General features: G+C 40.7%; 1 protein-coding gene across 1 annotated transcript in view; it reads left to right on the top strand.

Annotated features, from left to right (window-relative positions):
* Positions 1-336: 336 nt before the first annotated feature.
* The window catches only part of gapvd1 (GTPase activating protein and VPS9 domains 1), a 30,047-nt gene continuing 14,864 nt past the window's right edge, over positions 337-15,519 (top strand). The window contains 13 exon segments of the mRNA XM_051422014.1: positions 337-492; positions 6,726-6,944; positions 7,471-7,738; positions 7,851-8,423; positions 8,510-8,593; positions 8,683-8,817; positions 9,790-9,922; positions 9,925-9,981; positions 10,944-10,967; positions 12,713-12,870; positions 13,199-13,328; positions 13,640-13,765; positions 13,909-14,082. Of these exon segments, the coding sequence (XP_051277974.1) occupies positions 6,760-6,944; positions 7,471-7,738; positions 7,851-8,423; positions 8,510-8,593; positions 8,683-8,817; positions 9,790-9,922; positions 9,925-9,981; positions 10,944-10,967; positions 12,713-12,870; positions 13,199-13,328; positions 13,640-13,765; positions 13,909-14,082 (2,047 nt within the window). The 5' untranslated portion in view covers positions 337-492; positions 6,726-6,759.

Raw genomic sequence — 15,519 nt, 5'->3', positions numbered from 1 at the left:
CAAAAAATACATTTGGATGTTTCAACGGATGTGTACACTAAACTACTTTTAAACCCATAAAAAAAAAAACCTTGAAATAAGCATATCATTTTTTAAATTGGCAATGATTTTGTAAGTATGCCTTCACATAGAAATGTAATTTTAAACATTACACAGTAAGGCAGCACATACAGCATGTGAATCACAAAACCACAAAACACTGGCTTCTACTGTTGACCTTTTTAAACATTGCACCAGACTCTCATATCACAGCAGAACATGATGTTTAGGCCTCTTTTCTCTATTAGGGTGAAAGCTCCCTTTAATAACCCATTGCGCATGCGGGTTGCGCATGTCTCCTCGTGATGACAGCAAATGACAGCACTGTTCGCTCCTGCAGAAACCAGTGTGAGACGGCTAATCGCCACCAAACAACCCTTCTGACTCGAGAAATCTTACGATCAGCCGTGTGTAGAGGAACTGTGGACAACCGGCGCACGCTACTTACGCCCGGTGAGTTGCTGAATTTGTGGTAGCATCTTTTTGTTGCTCACTCAGGAGCTTCCAGCCCTCGAGCTAGGCTAACGTAGCTAACTAGCTTCTCGTTAGCTTACCCTTGCTTGACCAGCAGCGCCGAGTTTAACTGGGTTAACGTTAGGCTAGCTCGTTTACCTGTCTGTCTGTCTCTCTGTCTGTCTGTGCTCCTTCTTCAAATCAGTGCGAACACCGTCTTCTCTGAATGTAAGCTTACCGTTAGCACCCGTGGTCAGTTTCCTTGACTAGCGGCTGGGTTAGCTGACCTAACGTTAGGTTGCGTTGGTTCATTTGTTACGATTTCAACCCGTCTGACGGATGTTTGAGCCAAGTTTTAGTCACCCAGCAAGCTGTAACACACAACAACTTAACCTCACCCAGCTCTAACCGTCGGCTTCCTGGCTAAATGTTAGTAAGTTACACCATCAGAGCAAGGGCACTGGAAACTTAGCAGCACATTAAATGTTTTTTTTTTTTTGTTGCCCCCACCCATGGAGGGAATGTCTTAAGTTGGTAGCTTCATACCATAACCATCCAGCTTGTAAGGCCGTGGGGATTTAATAGCACACTGTCTATTTAACATCATAAATGTTTGAACACTGGATATTACTGTTAACCCTTTGTAGCGTTTTAAGTACCGTAATGTATCTCCCCATTTGCCCAATATTAATGTAGTTATTAGTCGTAGAGAAAAATAAGACAGGTTAATCAAGTCTTTTTTTTTTTTTTTTTTTATGAAGTTATAATGTTAAACATTGGCTGGGTACCCACTGGTTAAATGTGGGGTTTGGCTGCTGTTCTCTGTTTTTCTATCATCAAATTGAATGGGTTTTTTTATTTTGACAAAATAAGCTAATAAAGGATCCAAAGTCTCAGTATCTTATGACTCTTAGTTTAAATGATAAATGATGAAAATAATAATTAATTACAACCCAAATATACAGTTATTGCCCCCCACTTATACTACTTAATAACTGGCTTCACAGTGCACTGCTTCTGAATTATTCAAGCTCCATATCTGCTCAACACAAAAGGACTGAAATGTGCCAAATACCACATTACACAGCAAACCGTGCCTTTGCATTAAAGCTTCAGAAGTCGAGTTCAGTAACTCTTAATCATACTCAATCATAATCCGATTCAGGATCCGTCAGCAGGATTTCCCTTTTCTCTGTAGTGATGACTTCAGATTGCCTAAAAAATGGTTTGAAGTTCAAGTGTGACCACAGGGATCACATGCTTTTTTCGCTTTGTAACTGGATTTATAATAATTCCTTGGCTCATTCATTACTCAGAAGTAGGTTCATCTTTTGCTCAACGCTTAAAAAGTTTTGCAGAGAACCGACACCGGCGATGGCCATTTCAGTTGTTACGGAGGACAACATTAATATTCTTCATCCGCTGTGCGATACCACCATCTGTCTCCTTTCTTCTGGTGGTGTTTACATGATGCTTGGTTTATATGTGTTACAGTCACTGCTTCAGTAGTTCCTGTCCTGCTGTTACTTAAACTCTATACTGTTTTTGAGATTCTGCAGTCACTGAAGGAGATGAATGCAATTTGGTTTTTGCTTCACTTTGTTGTGGCTGCTGCTGAACTTCTGTAGGATGACGTTTTTACTAAAATGTTTGTACACTGTAAATCCAGTAGTGTAGATTTATTGTCTGGGGCAACAAAAAAATGTTTCAACCCACCTTCACGGGTCTGCCAGAGGGCCTGAAAGCTAGGCTGAACTTGACCCTCTTCTCGAGTTGGTCTACGCTGACCTTGTCAAACACTTCTAATTGTAGGAAGTTGCCCTCAAGACAGCAGATAAAGTGACAGCACCTGTGGTAAACTGTTCACAGTACACTTCAGTACATGTTCCATGTTAATGGTAAATAAGTGTTTATCCATAAAACTTCCACAGAACACCCTGTTATCAATTATCCAAGCTGATAACAGTAACAAACAGTGGAGTTTATACCAGCTTAAGCACTGACACCTGACACAGGTCTTATCAGTCATTCTTGGTGTATTTGTTGTAGAAACATGGATTAAGAGAGACTGTATTGTGTTTTTTCTCTTTCTGCCACCACTATAGCTTCTTGTGTCAGAGCCAGTGGATGTTGTCAAACATTCCTTCGGGGTTAGTGGTCGCTTTAAGGTTAAAGGAGTGGGTGTGTGGCGTGAAATTCCCTGCTTCCATCCCCCAGACCTGCAGGATATATCTGGATGGGGACAGTGAAAGAGTAGTGCTCGCCCCTCGCCTTCTTTAACTAACCAACTCTGAGGAACTGACTAAATACTCAATGTCTGCTTTAATTTCTTGACACAGGAAAAGTAGTGAGGTTCAGTAACCAGTACCTAGCCCAAACGATGGGAAAGGCCTCTCATAAACCTCATGTACTTGGTGTACATTACTTGTTTGCTGAACAGTGTAAGAAATTATCTGAAAAGGAAGTGTGAAGAGGATGTTGCCTAAGAACCACAAATACCTTTTGTAGAAAGTGAAATCCTTTGAATATCTATAAAAAGCACTTTGTTCCATTGGTCGGTGTGTGTGTGTGTGTGTGTGTGTGTGTGTGTGTGTGTGTGTGTGTGTGTGTGTGTGTGTGTGTGTGTGTGTGTGTGTGTGTGTGTGTGTTTTCATGTAGTGGGAGGAAAGGGCTACTTTCCAAACACCTTTACTCTGGTGCTGTAATATTTACTTAAATTTTTTGTGAAATATTGTTGTTCTGTGCTTCACATTTAAAAAAATAATTGAAGGTTTTCAGTAGATTTAAGTGATTGGACCTGCGCAGGCATTTTTTAAATCCTCTGTTTTGTCTTTGCCCTGCCTCTGGTCTCTTATGCCACCTTGTTGTTATAACCATGGCGCGTACACAGATGTTATGGTTGAACGATCAACTCTCATGTGAACGGTATTCAGCGGCCGTCCTGCCACAACGACGTTCATTCTCACACGACTCAGAAGGCTGCAGATTTTTGCCTCCCCTCACACTGTCTGTTGTGTGGTTTCTCTTCTGCTTTAGAGTTCCTCAGAGCGCTCCACGACTGACTCACCAGGTAGCTTTACGCAGTGGACTGTATTGAAGCTGGCGGGCACAGGGGGCCATGACAAATGGCAGTTAACCTCTCTGCTAGCCACTTAATAGCCTAGTTGCTTTTTCACTTCCTTCAAAGTATGTGAGGAATGTGCTTATTCAGGAACAGGAGTGTGTTCATGATAGTGCACCGTATGTGTGGTCTTCAGCCAGTTACCTGTCAGTTCATTCAGATGTAAATTGAAAACAACAGAAACCGAAGAAAAATGAACTGTTTCAGTGTGAATGAAATGGGGATCAGTCGACAGTAACTTAAAGCCAGCACCTGGTTGGTTGGTCTCTTCTGTAATACAGTACCTGAGTTTCTGTTCTGTCCTGAGACAGGATATCAGTAACCGTACTATTTCTAGTAGAAAGTGGATTCCAAAAATTCAAGGGTAAAGTCATACTCAACTTACAAATGAATGCCAGAATGTTGTCTGAGGGATAGTTTACCTGTAACTCTTATAAATAATGCAGAGCTGAAATGATTAGATGATGTATTTATCGACATGAATCTGCGACTACTTTGACAATCAATACGTCTTTTTCTGTCGTTTTTAAAGCATAAATTCCAAAAAACATCACTGTTTTCAGCTTCTCATATGTGAATCATTTCTGGTTTTCTCTGTGGTAGTAAATGGAATATTGTTTGGACTGTTGTTCAGACCAGAAAGCTATGTGAAGACTACATCTTGGGCTCTGAGAAATGTTTCACACATTACCTTTTATAGACTAAACAGTTAGTCGATTGCAGAAAATAATCTGTAGTTGCAGTCCTCCATGTCACAACCACTTCCTATCCTCATATAGCAGGTCTGCACATTTCCACATTGGGCCACAGCTAATACTTATTTTTAGGGATGCACAATAAATTTCGGGACAGATAAATTAGCGTCCGATAACGTGAAATGTTTATTATTATAAATTATCGGGATAATTAAATTACAGACGATAAATTATCGGTTGATGTTAATAATCATTTATTTGGAATTCTTATGCAAAACGATTGATAGACTTTAGATTATATGAAAGCCAAATTATGTCAAGTTTTTTTTGACAAACTTTACTTTTTGTTTTTGATGCGTTAACAAGAGTGGTGTCAGTTGGATTTGTTTAGAAAGGAGCTGTGAAACATTGAATCATTTATCTTTGCTCACTACATCTTAGCCTTTCTTACGTGTGGGTGTGTAAAAAGTACAGGTTATGAACTCCTTTAAAATTAATAGATGCAAAATTATGCGTAATGTAATCAGCATGGGCCATGGGAAGCAGGTAATTATCGGTTATTGTATTGGTAACATTTAGCATTCATAAGCACTATAAAAACATTTATGACACACTGTAATGTAGCTGTACACAGCTATGAGGACATTTTATAGTGTTTATTGATGTACAGTGTTTATCAGCAGTTAATACTTCTCCTATGAAGAGTTACCTTGTGAACACTGATTTAGTATATTGCCTGCCATATCAGTTTACACAGCAACTTCCACTTATGGGTGCCCACAGGAGTTGGCAAATACATTAAAAATCACTTCTCACACATTTAAACACACTTAAAAACATTTATTAAATGTTTATATACTACTTATAAATGCTAAATACGGGGTATTAAAGTTGTACAGGTTTTTTTTATGTTCATTTGGATGTTTTTTGTCTTTAAAGTGTCAGAAAGTGCCATTACGAGTCCACAGAAATAATTAAATAATGACATTATTATTATTATTATTATTATATAGAAACCAACACATTTACAAACAAATGTTTGATATGTTTACTGATAAATGACTGAAGGGGCAGCTGTGCCTTTTTATAAATAATTTCTTAAATATGCATTTTTCTCCCTAAACCATAGAATAACATTTTATATTGGAGTGGTATCTTAAATTGCAAAAGCGATGACAATCTAACACAGTAACTGAAGATCGCTAATCACTGTGTATTCTTGGTTTGCCAAGGGAATTCAGTGTAGAGCCTATCATTATGTGTTTAAATCTGCATAACCAATTTGATTTGTCAGGCATATCAACTCCAACGTTGTGGTTGTCTGTTAGCTTGCGAGCAATGATACCGCCTTGCAGTCATTCCCACTCTGAGGCAGTTTTCTCCAGTCTAGTCTCATTCTCCTCCCAGAGCCATAACTCCACTGTTAAATCAGTGTTTGCTATGTTAGCAACCAGCCACAAAGAGGCTTTTGTGCAAAAAGGTTCACCAAGAAATCATTCAAATTTCATGCACTCAGCTTGGTTTGTATGTCTTGGCTGTGTGTGTTTGGAAAAGGGAGAGTGATTTGCATATCCTGCTATGAAGCGTCTCCTGAAGCTTGTGAAACAGCGTGCGTTTGCCGTTGTTGTTGGGCCAGTGTGTGAAGCACATGGAATGCAAATGACTTTCCTTGCACGACACCAGCATCATGTGTGTGCTTGCACTAGCCAGACCTTTATCGAAAAGGGAACTGCTTCCAGATTCTCTTCTAATGACATTTACTTTTACATGCAGCATAACTCAAATGATGAATTCTGATACCTTTTTGCAAAAACACTAAATTAAGGATGTGGTAGTGTGTAGTAAAAGTCCCGTGCCAGAAAGTTACAACAATGACATGAAAAATGCAGTTTTTCTTCTTTGATTGATGTGCATGCGAAAAAAATCTCTGCAGCTCACTGTATTGGAGCTTGAAGGGATACTTAAGCAATTTAACAATTCACTTCCATAAAGTAGGGGGACAAAATGGAGACAGATTGAAAAGTTTTCAAAATTCTTTATGATTAAAGTCTGACAGATTAATTAGTTGCCTGTTTGTTTCAAGGCAAAACACAGTTTTTTTTGTTATAAATTTGTATGTCAAAGCACAAGTTGAAATAACCCTAACGATATCATCAGGTATTATTTTCTCAGACTTGATGCAGCATCTCTAGAGCTATAGTGGACATTATGCAGCTGTGTTCACATGCTTAATAGTACTACTATTCATGACAAATTAATTGGACTTTATGTGAAATTGGTGGAGTTCCCCTTTAACACAGCTGACATTCTATACTTTTTCTTTGTCAAAAGGTTATTTGGGCTTTTGTTTAGTTTCCGTTCCCCATATTCACCTCATTTACCTATTTCCATTCCTTCTTGTCCCGTTTGTGCTCCAGTCATTTAGCTCTCTGCCCGTGTGAGCTGGTGAAGATGGTGAAGCCAGACATCCACACTCTGGCCCACCACCTGAAGCAGGAGCGGCTGTACGTGGCATCGGAGAAGCAGCTGATCCAGAGGCTCAACAGCGATGTGCTGAAGACGGCTGAGAGGCTGTACCGGGCCGCATGGATTGCCAAGCAGCAGAGGATCAACCTCGATCGTCTCATTCTCACCAGGTCAGACCCTTGTCTTATCGTAAGGGAGATGATAAGATGGTTTTAATCTCATATCTGTGCATTAAGTACAGTGCACGTGGTTAGACTAGCTTTGCATAAAGGTTGGAGTCAAGCTAGCTAACAGAAATCTAAAAATGACAATTTGTGGTTTACCGGGGTGTTTTGTTATTATTTCCTATTAGGCGTGCCTGTGATTAAAAATCGTATGTTGTCGTACTTACTGTATGTCTCCAGAAAGCAGTTATGAATAAACGACAGAGAGCATAAAATAATTAAAATGCTGGTAAATGTAAATAGTTAAAATGCTAAAATATATGTTTTAGTTTTGAAGATGTGACAATTTTAAAAGTAAATTCTGTTGCACTATTACAGATGATAAGATAAAAACCCAACTCTTTCAGACCCACTATGTTTGTGGGTAGGATGTTATCTGGATGTCATAGTGAAAAGGACTTTATTACTTTATTACTAATACCTAAGTAGCTGTTGAATTGTATATGATATATGAAACAACTGTGTTCTACAGTGCGGAGGCCTCTCCGGCTGAATGCTGCCAACATGCCAAAATGCTAGAAGACACACAGTTTGTCGATGGCTACAAGACTCTGGGCTTCCAGGAGACAATCTATGGCGAGTTCTTGGCCAGGTTGAGGGAGAACCCCAGGCTGGTGGCGTCCTGTCTGGTGGCAGGAGAGAGGCTGAACCAGGAGCACACCCAGGGGGTCATCCATACGGTCTTCACCTCACTTTTTGGCAACTGTATCATGCAGGAGGATGAGAGCTACCTGCTGCAGGTAAGTGGCCCTACCTGTCTCGTGTGTTACACATTTGCACAACAATTTGATATCCACTCTGTAAGATGAGATGTTTTTATCTGGTGCAACTTTGTTTCTCACCAACTCCCAGGTGTTGCGATACCTGGTAGAGTTTGAGCTGAAGGAAAGTGACAACCCTCGCCGTCTACTGCGACGGGGAACCTGTGCCTTCAGCATCCTGTTCAAGCTCTTCTCCGAGGGCCTGTACTCAGCCAAGCTCTTCCTTACTGCCACCCTCCACGAACCCATTATGCAGCTATTGGTGGAAGATGAAGACCACCTGGAGACTGACCCAGCCAAGGTGACAGAGCGCCTCACTCCGGCCCAGCAGGAGCGCTTCGGAGAGAAGGGCTCTGAGGGCTACAAACAAAGGGTGCAGGCGGCTGTGGAGGCCAACGAAGCCAAGCTGGTAGCTCTGGTCAACAAGTTTATCGGTTACCTGAAGCAGAACACCTACTGCTTTCCCCACAGCCTGCGCTGGATCGTGTCGCAGATGTACAAGACTTTGTCATGTGTGGAGCGTCTTGAGGTGGGCGAGGTGCGCACCATGTGTACAGACCTGCTGCTGACCTGCTTCATCTGCCCAGCTATAGTTAACCCAGAGCAGTACGGTATCATCTCAGACGCCCCCATCAATGAGGTGGCCCGCTTCAATCTAATGCAGGTCCGTGGCAAAGCATGTGTTCTGTTTACACATCATATATGTGGGAATCATTCTACAGCGTAGATTCATATTGTTTTGTTATACAGGTGGGGCAGCTTTTACAGCAGTTGGCCATGGCTGATGATGACGCAGACCCGAGGCGGAAAAGCAGTCTGTCCAAATTTGACAAGGTGTTTGAACCATTGTGATGTTTTATTAATTCCAGCCCAAGTGCGACATATTTCTCCTCGTACTAACTCACCTTTCTTTGTCCCCGCAGAGTTGCGTTGCTGCCTTTCTGGATATTGTGATCGGAGGAAGAGCAGTGGAGACCCCACCCATGTCCTTGATGAACCTTCTCGAAGGCCTCAGTAGGACTGCGGTCTATATTACACATAATCAGCTGCTCGTGCTGGTAGGCTCTCTTGCAACTGATATCCAAATGTGACATTAGTATACTATTTGAAGGTTTGAGTTATTATGTGCTGCCACTCTTTTACAGCCCCTTGAGGACAATACATTCTAAAACTGCTACTGTATCTTAGGTACTCCCTACAGGCAAGGTGGTTTGATAGACTTTTTGAGCACCTTGCTGCATACATTTGCATATTTCCTTGAAACTCCCACAACTACTTAAAAATATCCAGTACAGAGGTCATGTATAGCTACTGGACAAAATAACCCAAATGCCTAACAATACAAATCTGTGCAGTAGACATCCTTTTGGAAAAGCTCAGTATGTTTAGTTTTTTTCAGCCATAGCTTGTAGCATTGTTGAGCAGATATCTTGTTACCGTCCTTCAGTCAATGTTGTTTATGGTTTTATTGTGACCAACTGCCACTGCCACTTTTCTGTGTTCCTTAACCTCTTGTACATCAACTTGAAGTATAAATTACTGGGAGTTCAATCACGACTATGTAGGTCATATTTTAAAAAGGGAACTATACAAGTGCGTCACTTTTACTTGAACCCCATCGGCGGTATGTGAAAGCTTTAATAGATGTGACAAACACTGTTCTTCTGAGCAACCTATATATAGGTGAAAAAAGGCTGGATAGTCTCTCTGAATCGCAGATGAATCGGTTGCAACAGCAGAAATGTGGTAAGAAGGGAGGCTAATGCATTCACTTAACTCCTGACCTTAATGTGATGTCAGCTAACAGTATATCTATTAATAAATTATAATGTGTATGTCAGGATGTGGTTTGTTTGTGTAAGAAAGCTGTGTGTGGCTTTTGTGTTGATTCATTGTGAAATACTGTTTGTACCTGCAGCAGTTTAGATTCACGTAGAACAAGACTCTGGCAAGCACAAACTTGCCATCGCACACCCTTCCTGAGAATAGGGTCTGATTCCGAAAATTAAAGTCTTTCACTTCCTGCACAGGTGGACTATGTGCGGAGTGTGATGGCAGGGGACCACCTTCGGGAGGAGGAGCACATGGCTCTGGAGACCCTGCTTGCCAACGTGCCCCAGAATCGAACCGTGAAGAGCAACAGTCTGGAGCTCACTCCCTCCAACACCCCCAGCTCTCCCCAGCTACCACTCCTGCCAACAAGAAGAACAGGCTCCCCATAGGTACCTTCCTCCACAGCCCCTAAGCCTCCGTCTTCCTGCCACTCTGGGTTTTCAGAATAGATGTATTGATGTGATCCAAGTGATGCAACCTCTTGTAATTTCCTGATGTGAGGATGTAAAGGTTTTTTTTTGCTTTATAGGAATATCACAATTTGAAACTAGACGATAGAAGTGTAATATTTTGTCTTAATGAGAAGTAAAATAAACAAGTAGAGTTCAGATGTGATGGCTAGTGAAAGGCCTGTGTTTTATAGGAAGCTAATGAGCTTCTTCTCAGCTTGTTATAAAGATAATTAGCGTGGCCTGGATTGAGGCTCAATTACAGAAATGACAACCAATTAAATTACCAAATATAAATGAACTCATTTTAATTGGAATGGATGGAAAAGATGCATAGACTACCTTCATTAGCATTCTCAAGACAAATGATGCTGTAGCAACACCCCCTTAATTAGAAATGAACCACTTGTGCTTGCTTCTCTGAAATATGACGTTTATACACACAATCTTGACTTGATACTTGAAAATACTTTAAATGTACTCTGTATTCTTTTCTCCAACTCCCCACCTTGTCCTTCTCCTTTCCTCCTGTGCTGCCAATGAATGACCAGGACAACACTTAGCCGCTATAACATCCTGGGACCCCACAACCACCACTCTGTCTGCTCACATTCCATTAGTAACCCCTTTTGGTGGGTAGCCTGTCAGTCGTGTTAGAGCTGGAGAGAACTTACCCCATGCATCTTTTGCTTTCACCCAGTAGCGTGTTAGATTCAAACTCATCCAGTCCATGCTCCTAGCTGCACAGTGCCCCCCCCCCACCTCCCCACTTTTACCTAACACCGCTGTTGTTTGTGTGCTTGCTTTGCCTTACACAGTGCTTTGGCTCATTATTCGAGCTAAAGATGTTTTTCCACTCATTTCATTTTCTAAGTTTTCCCCTTTTTTGCTTCCTCATTCAGCGGATTATGGCTTTTCATTACCAGGTAGAGTGGAGAAGAATCGATCTTCCACCTTTCCCCCTTAGGGTCTGAGCCTGAGTTGTGGTCAAAGTAAAAGAGACGCTAGTGCAGTTACTTCCCACAGTGATGGGCTCTGTGGTGGTGTAGTTGTATTCTTTTAGCACATATGGCATCCACTCATCTCAGAGAGAGCAAGGGTAAAACAAATAACTGGGTTTCAGTTTCAGATCTCTTAAAAGTTCTTAGAGATAATGGGTCATTATTAAGACTATGTGATATAACCATTCATTCAGTTCATTACCTATACATGCTTTAATGGAAGCAATGTTCATAGAAAACACTTTTGAGAAGGAAACACAACCCAGGATGACTGTTACACTCTTGATTTTCCTAATGTAATTCTCTTGAGATGATTGGAAAAGGGAGTAGCAGTTACAGTACCTTTTACATATTGTAGTGTATTCAGTGGATGGAGCTAAATAATCAATGCTGTGTCACAGGGCTGAAATATGTCAAACATGACTGTCATGCACTGCTTGAGAGGTGCATGACAGTCAGTTATGTCAGGCCTGCAGTTATAATCCCAGAAACACTGTGGACGTAGGTCTGGTTGTATTTCAACTACAGCTGCAACTAACAATTATTTTATTATCCATGAATCTGTCGTTTATTTTCTGGATTAATCGATAAGTTGTTTGGTCCATAAAATATCAGAAAATAGTTAAAAATGTTGATCGCTATTTCTCGAAACCCAATGTGACTTCCCCAAATATCTTTTTTTGTCCACAACCCAAAGATATTCTGTCAGATTACTGTCGCAGAGAACTAAATAAACCAGAAAATATTCACATTTGAAGAATCAGAGAACGTGGTTACTTTTTCTTGAATGACTCAAAATGATTAATTGATTATCAAAATAGTTAGTGAATGATTTAATAATTGCCAATCGAATCAATTAATTGACCTATCGTTACAGCTCTAATTTCCTCAGTCACGGACTACCATGTTTCAGCACAGGGCATACTAATGAAGACTGAACTTAGTTTCATGTTTAAATCTTTACAGACAGTGTTTTATCATTTCTGTATAATAGCACTGCTAACATCATTCTGTTCAAATAACCCGGCAGATATAGCCTCTTTTGTTTTCTAGAGACATTGTGAGCCAAGCTTTTATTCGCTTTTGTGTGTGTGTGTGTGTGTGTGTGTGTGTGTGTGTGTGTGTGTCTGTTTTCAGCTTGACCAGTCAACTGTGCACAGTGGGGTTTCAAAACCGTTATTTTCATGCTAGAAGAAAGCTCAGCCTTTATTATTGAGAACTAACAATTGTCTAACATCCAGAAACGAGATATGTACTCATCTTTAATGTCACACCAGTGTTCAGCCACAAAAGGAAAGAATTGGAAAATATTCAAAAGGTAATTTTGACATTTCCCTTCGTGAAAGTGATAAAGCCGTTGTGATTTATGGCTCGTTTAGAAATGAAAAGCTTTATTAGCTGGTAAGGTCATTCTAATTACTTATGAATAGCAGTTACAGGCGTCACATTGGTGTGACATACCAGATGAGAGTCTCGGTTCTCTGCTGTTCATTTTCACAAATAATGTTTGGTTGTTTAGTTAAACATGAATTCCTGTGTGTACTGCCTAAATCCAGCAACAGTTTTAGGTTAAAAATCATAGCAACAGATGTTGTTATCTAGTGTCCTCTGAATGTAACACTCAGGTAATAACAGTGTTTCCCTACTGTTCCCTCCAACCGACCAACCAGCAGCTGCTCGCAGCCGCAGCCGTACCAACATAGCCCAGGAGGGGGAGGCAGAGGCCAGCTCTCAAGAATCCCTACAGGAGCTGATGCCAGAGGAGGTGCTGGTGATTTCACTAGGAACTGGTCCTCAGACTGTCCCTGGGATGATGTCAGAGAATGAGGTAATGGGACTTGAATTAATGTACTCATTTGCAGGAGAGATGATGATGTGATCTATTCAGTGTCATATTTTTTCCTGTCACTGAAGGGGAGAAAGACTTGTTAGAGTCGGTGTCATGCATGTTTTAGTGCTTTGAGTGTGCTTGCACTGTTATGCAACTGATAAAAAACCTTGTATCTCATGTAAAACAAACTCCTCTCCCGTCTCCTGCCATCTTTGAATGAGGTAATGCCTCTGGCAGGAATGACTCAGAGCAAATTTGCTACCAAACATAAGTGATATTTTGTGTATATTTTATGTATGCACATCCTCACTCTACTGCTCTCTAGGTTTTGAACCTGCAGATGGCTGATGGGACCCAGGGGGATGGCCATGCCGATGATACTAAGCTGCATGGTAAACCAGACAAAACCCTGCGCTTCTCCCTCTGCAGTGACAACTTGGAAGGCATCTCAGAGGGTCAGTCTGCCGTCTGATGACACATAAAAATAAAACACTACACATAAACAAATTGCTGCTATGCTTTTCTCTTTCTCCGTGTGCTCTTTATGTTCTGTCACACAGTTACCTGGACAAAAACAAACTACAAAACAAACTAATTAAGAGAATGATGCAACTCACTTTTACACTCAGTATACATGTTTAAGTCAGCTGTTAGCTCATAGACCAGTTATGAGCTTGTGACCTGGTCATAACTGGTCTATGAGCTAACAGCTGACTGACCCTGATTACCTTGTGTTTGTTTTTATTTATGATTTTTCCCCCCTCAGGTCCATCCAATCGATCTAACTCTGTGTCATCACTGGACCTGGAGGGAGAGTCTGTTTCTGAGCTGGGTGCGGGACCATCAGGGAGCAACGGGGTGGAGGCTCTGCAGCTTTTGGAGCATGAGCAGGGTATGAGTGTGTGTTTCTGAATGTTGCTAATAAGTTGAGTTGGAAGCATTTACATATATTTTTTTTAGTTACAGCTTCACTGTAAACAGATAAAAGATATTAATGAGCTGCCCAGTCTAACATATACTGAATGTCCCCTTCAGCCACCACTCAGGACAACCTGGATGACAAACTGCGCAAGTTCGAGATCAGAGACATGATGGGTCTGACGGATGATAGGGACATCTCCGAGACGGTCAGCGAAACCTGGAGCACCGATGTGCTCGGCAGTGACTTTGACCCCAACATGGATGAAGATCGGCTGCAGGAAATAGCAGGTGGGGCATGGATGTGGTACCTGTATTCAGTCAGCAAACTGATTGATCTGCACTGTGTGATCATGACACATTTTATAGAGATGAATTTGCTGCACACAGGGACTTTCTCTGACTGCTGATTAAGTAGATTTTGGGAAATGTCTTCACCTTGTGGTTTGTGGGTGAAATAGCATCAGAAGGAAGGTCTTCAGTTCAGCTCAGTTCTATGAAGAAATGCATCACACCCCAAATGGTACTGCTGATACACATGTATGGCCGCTGCAGTTCCTTATGATAGTTTTCTGTGATATCAATAGTGCACATCATAATAACATTTGTTTACCAATTGAGCTGAAAGTAATAATATAGGTTGAGCTGCAACTAATGATTTTTTTCATTATCGATTAATTTCTTGATCATGTTCCTGATTAATTGGAAATTGTAAAAAATGTTGATCGCTGTTTCTCAAAGCCTAAAGTGACATTCTCAAATGGTTTGTTTTGTCCATAACGTAAAGATCAGTTTACTGCCATATAGGACTAAAGAAATCAGAAAATTTGAGATGGTGAAATCAGAGAATTTAGACATCAAAACAAGTAATCGATTATCAAAATAGTTGGTTATTAATTACTAATTGATTAATAGACTTATATATTGTAGTTCTAAATGTAGGCAAGTGCTCTAGTTGTTTTTGTCAACAAGATTTAATACAATGTCATATATAGGTACATATATAAATGGTGTCTTTGTGTTCCAAATTCAGTGCCGTTACTATACCTCAGTATTCGCAATATACTTTTATACTTTTTTATAAACCGTTTTATTGTACTGCCTCTCACTCTTAGATTTAACTGAATATGCAATTATCTTCCAAGTGATGGGATACACTAGTGAAGTGGGTGCATTTGATATAAAAATAGACTCTAGGGGCAAAGCAAGTTAATTTCTGCGTGTCTCTGGAAGTATATCCTGCAGTTAGCTTGCATTATCACAGTGGCAGTAGCTAATAAGTACATGCATGATCTTAATGTGCTGATATATAAGATAAACATCTTCAGTAGATAGTGGAGGGCAAGTTCAGCCGCTGCACTCTGTCGACAGTAAACACAGGTTGTGAAGATAACCTGCTCATATAATGTGAAAGCGGCTGTAGACAGAATATTTGAGTCTTCATGTTATTCAGACCCCCATCTTCCTGACTCTCCTGCCTCAGTTATTTTTTTCGTCACAGCCTTCCCTCTGCCCATCTCTCTATCCCTCTTTCTCTCTGACATTCACTCAGTCCCTGCAGTCTTATTGACCTTGGTTCCTTCTCATTTGCATCCACCATTTTTCATTCTTCGGAATATGGCGTTGGGGGACTTTTCCATCATTAAGTGAATTTACAGCGATTTCCTTATGTGTTTTCTCCAAGGGATTGGGTTATGAGATGCACATTAAATATCCATTAATACCTCA

The sequence above is a fragment of the Dicentrarchus labrax genome, unplaced genomic scaffold (assembly GCF_905237075.1).
Source record: "Dicentrarchus labrax unplaced genomic scaffold, dlabrax2021, whole genome shotgun sequence".
Lineage (NCBI taxonomy): Eukaryota > Metazoa > Chordata > Actinopteri > Moronidae > Dicentrarchus > Dicentrarchus labrax.
Note: the sequence above shows the minus strand (reverse complement) of the source record. Positions and strands in the feature narration are given on the sequence as shown.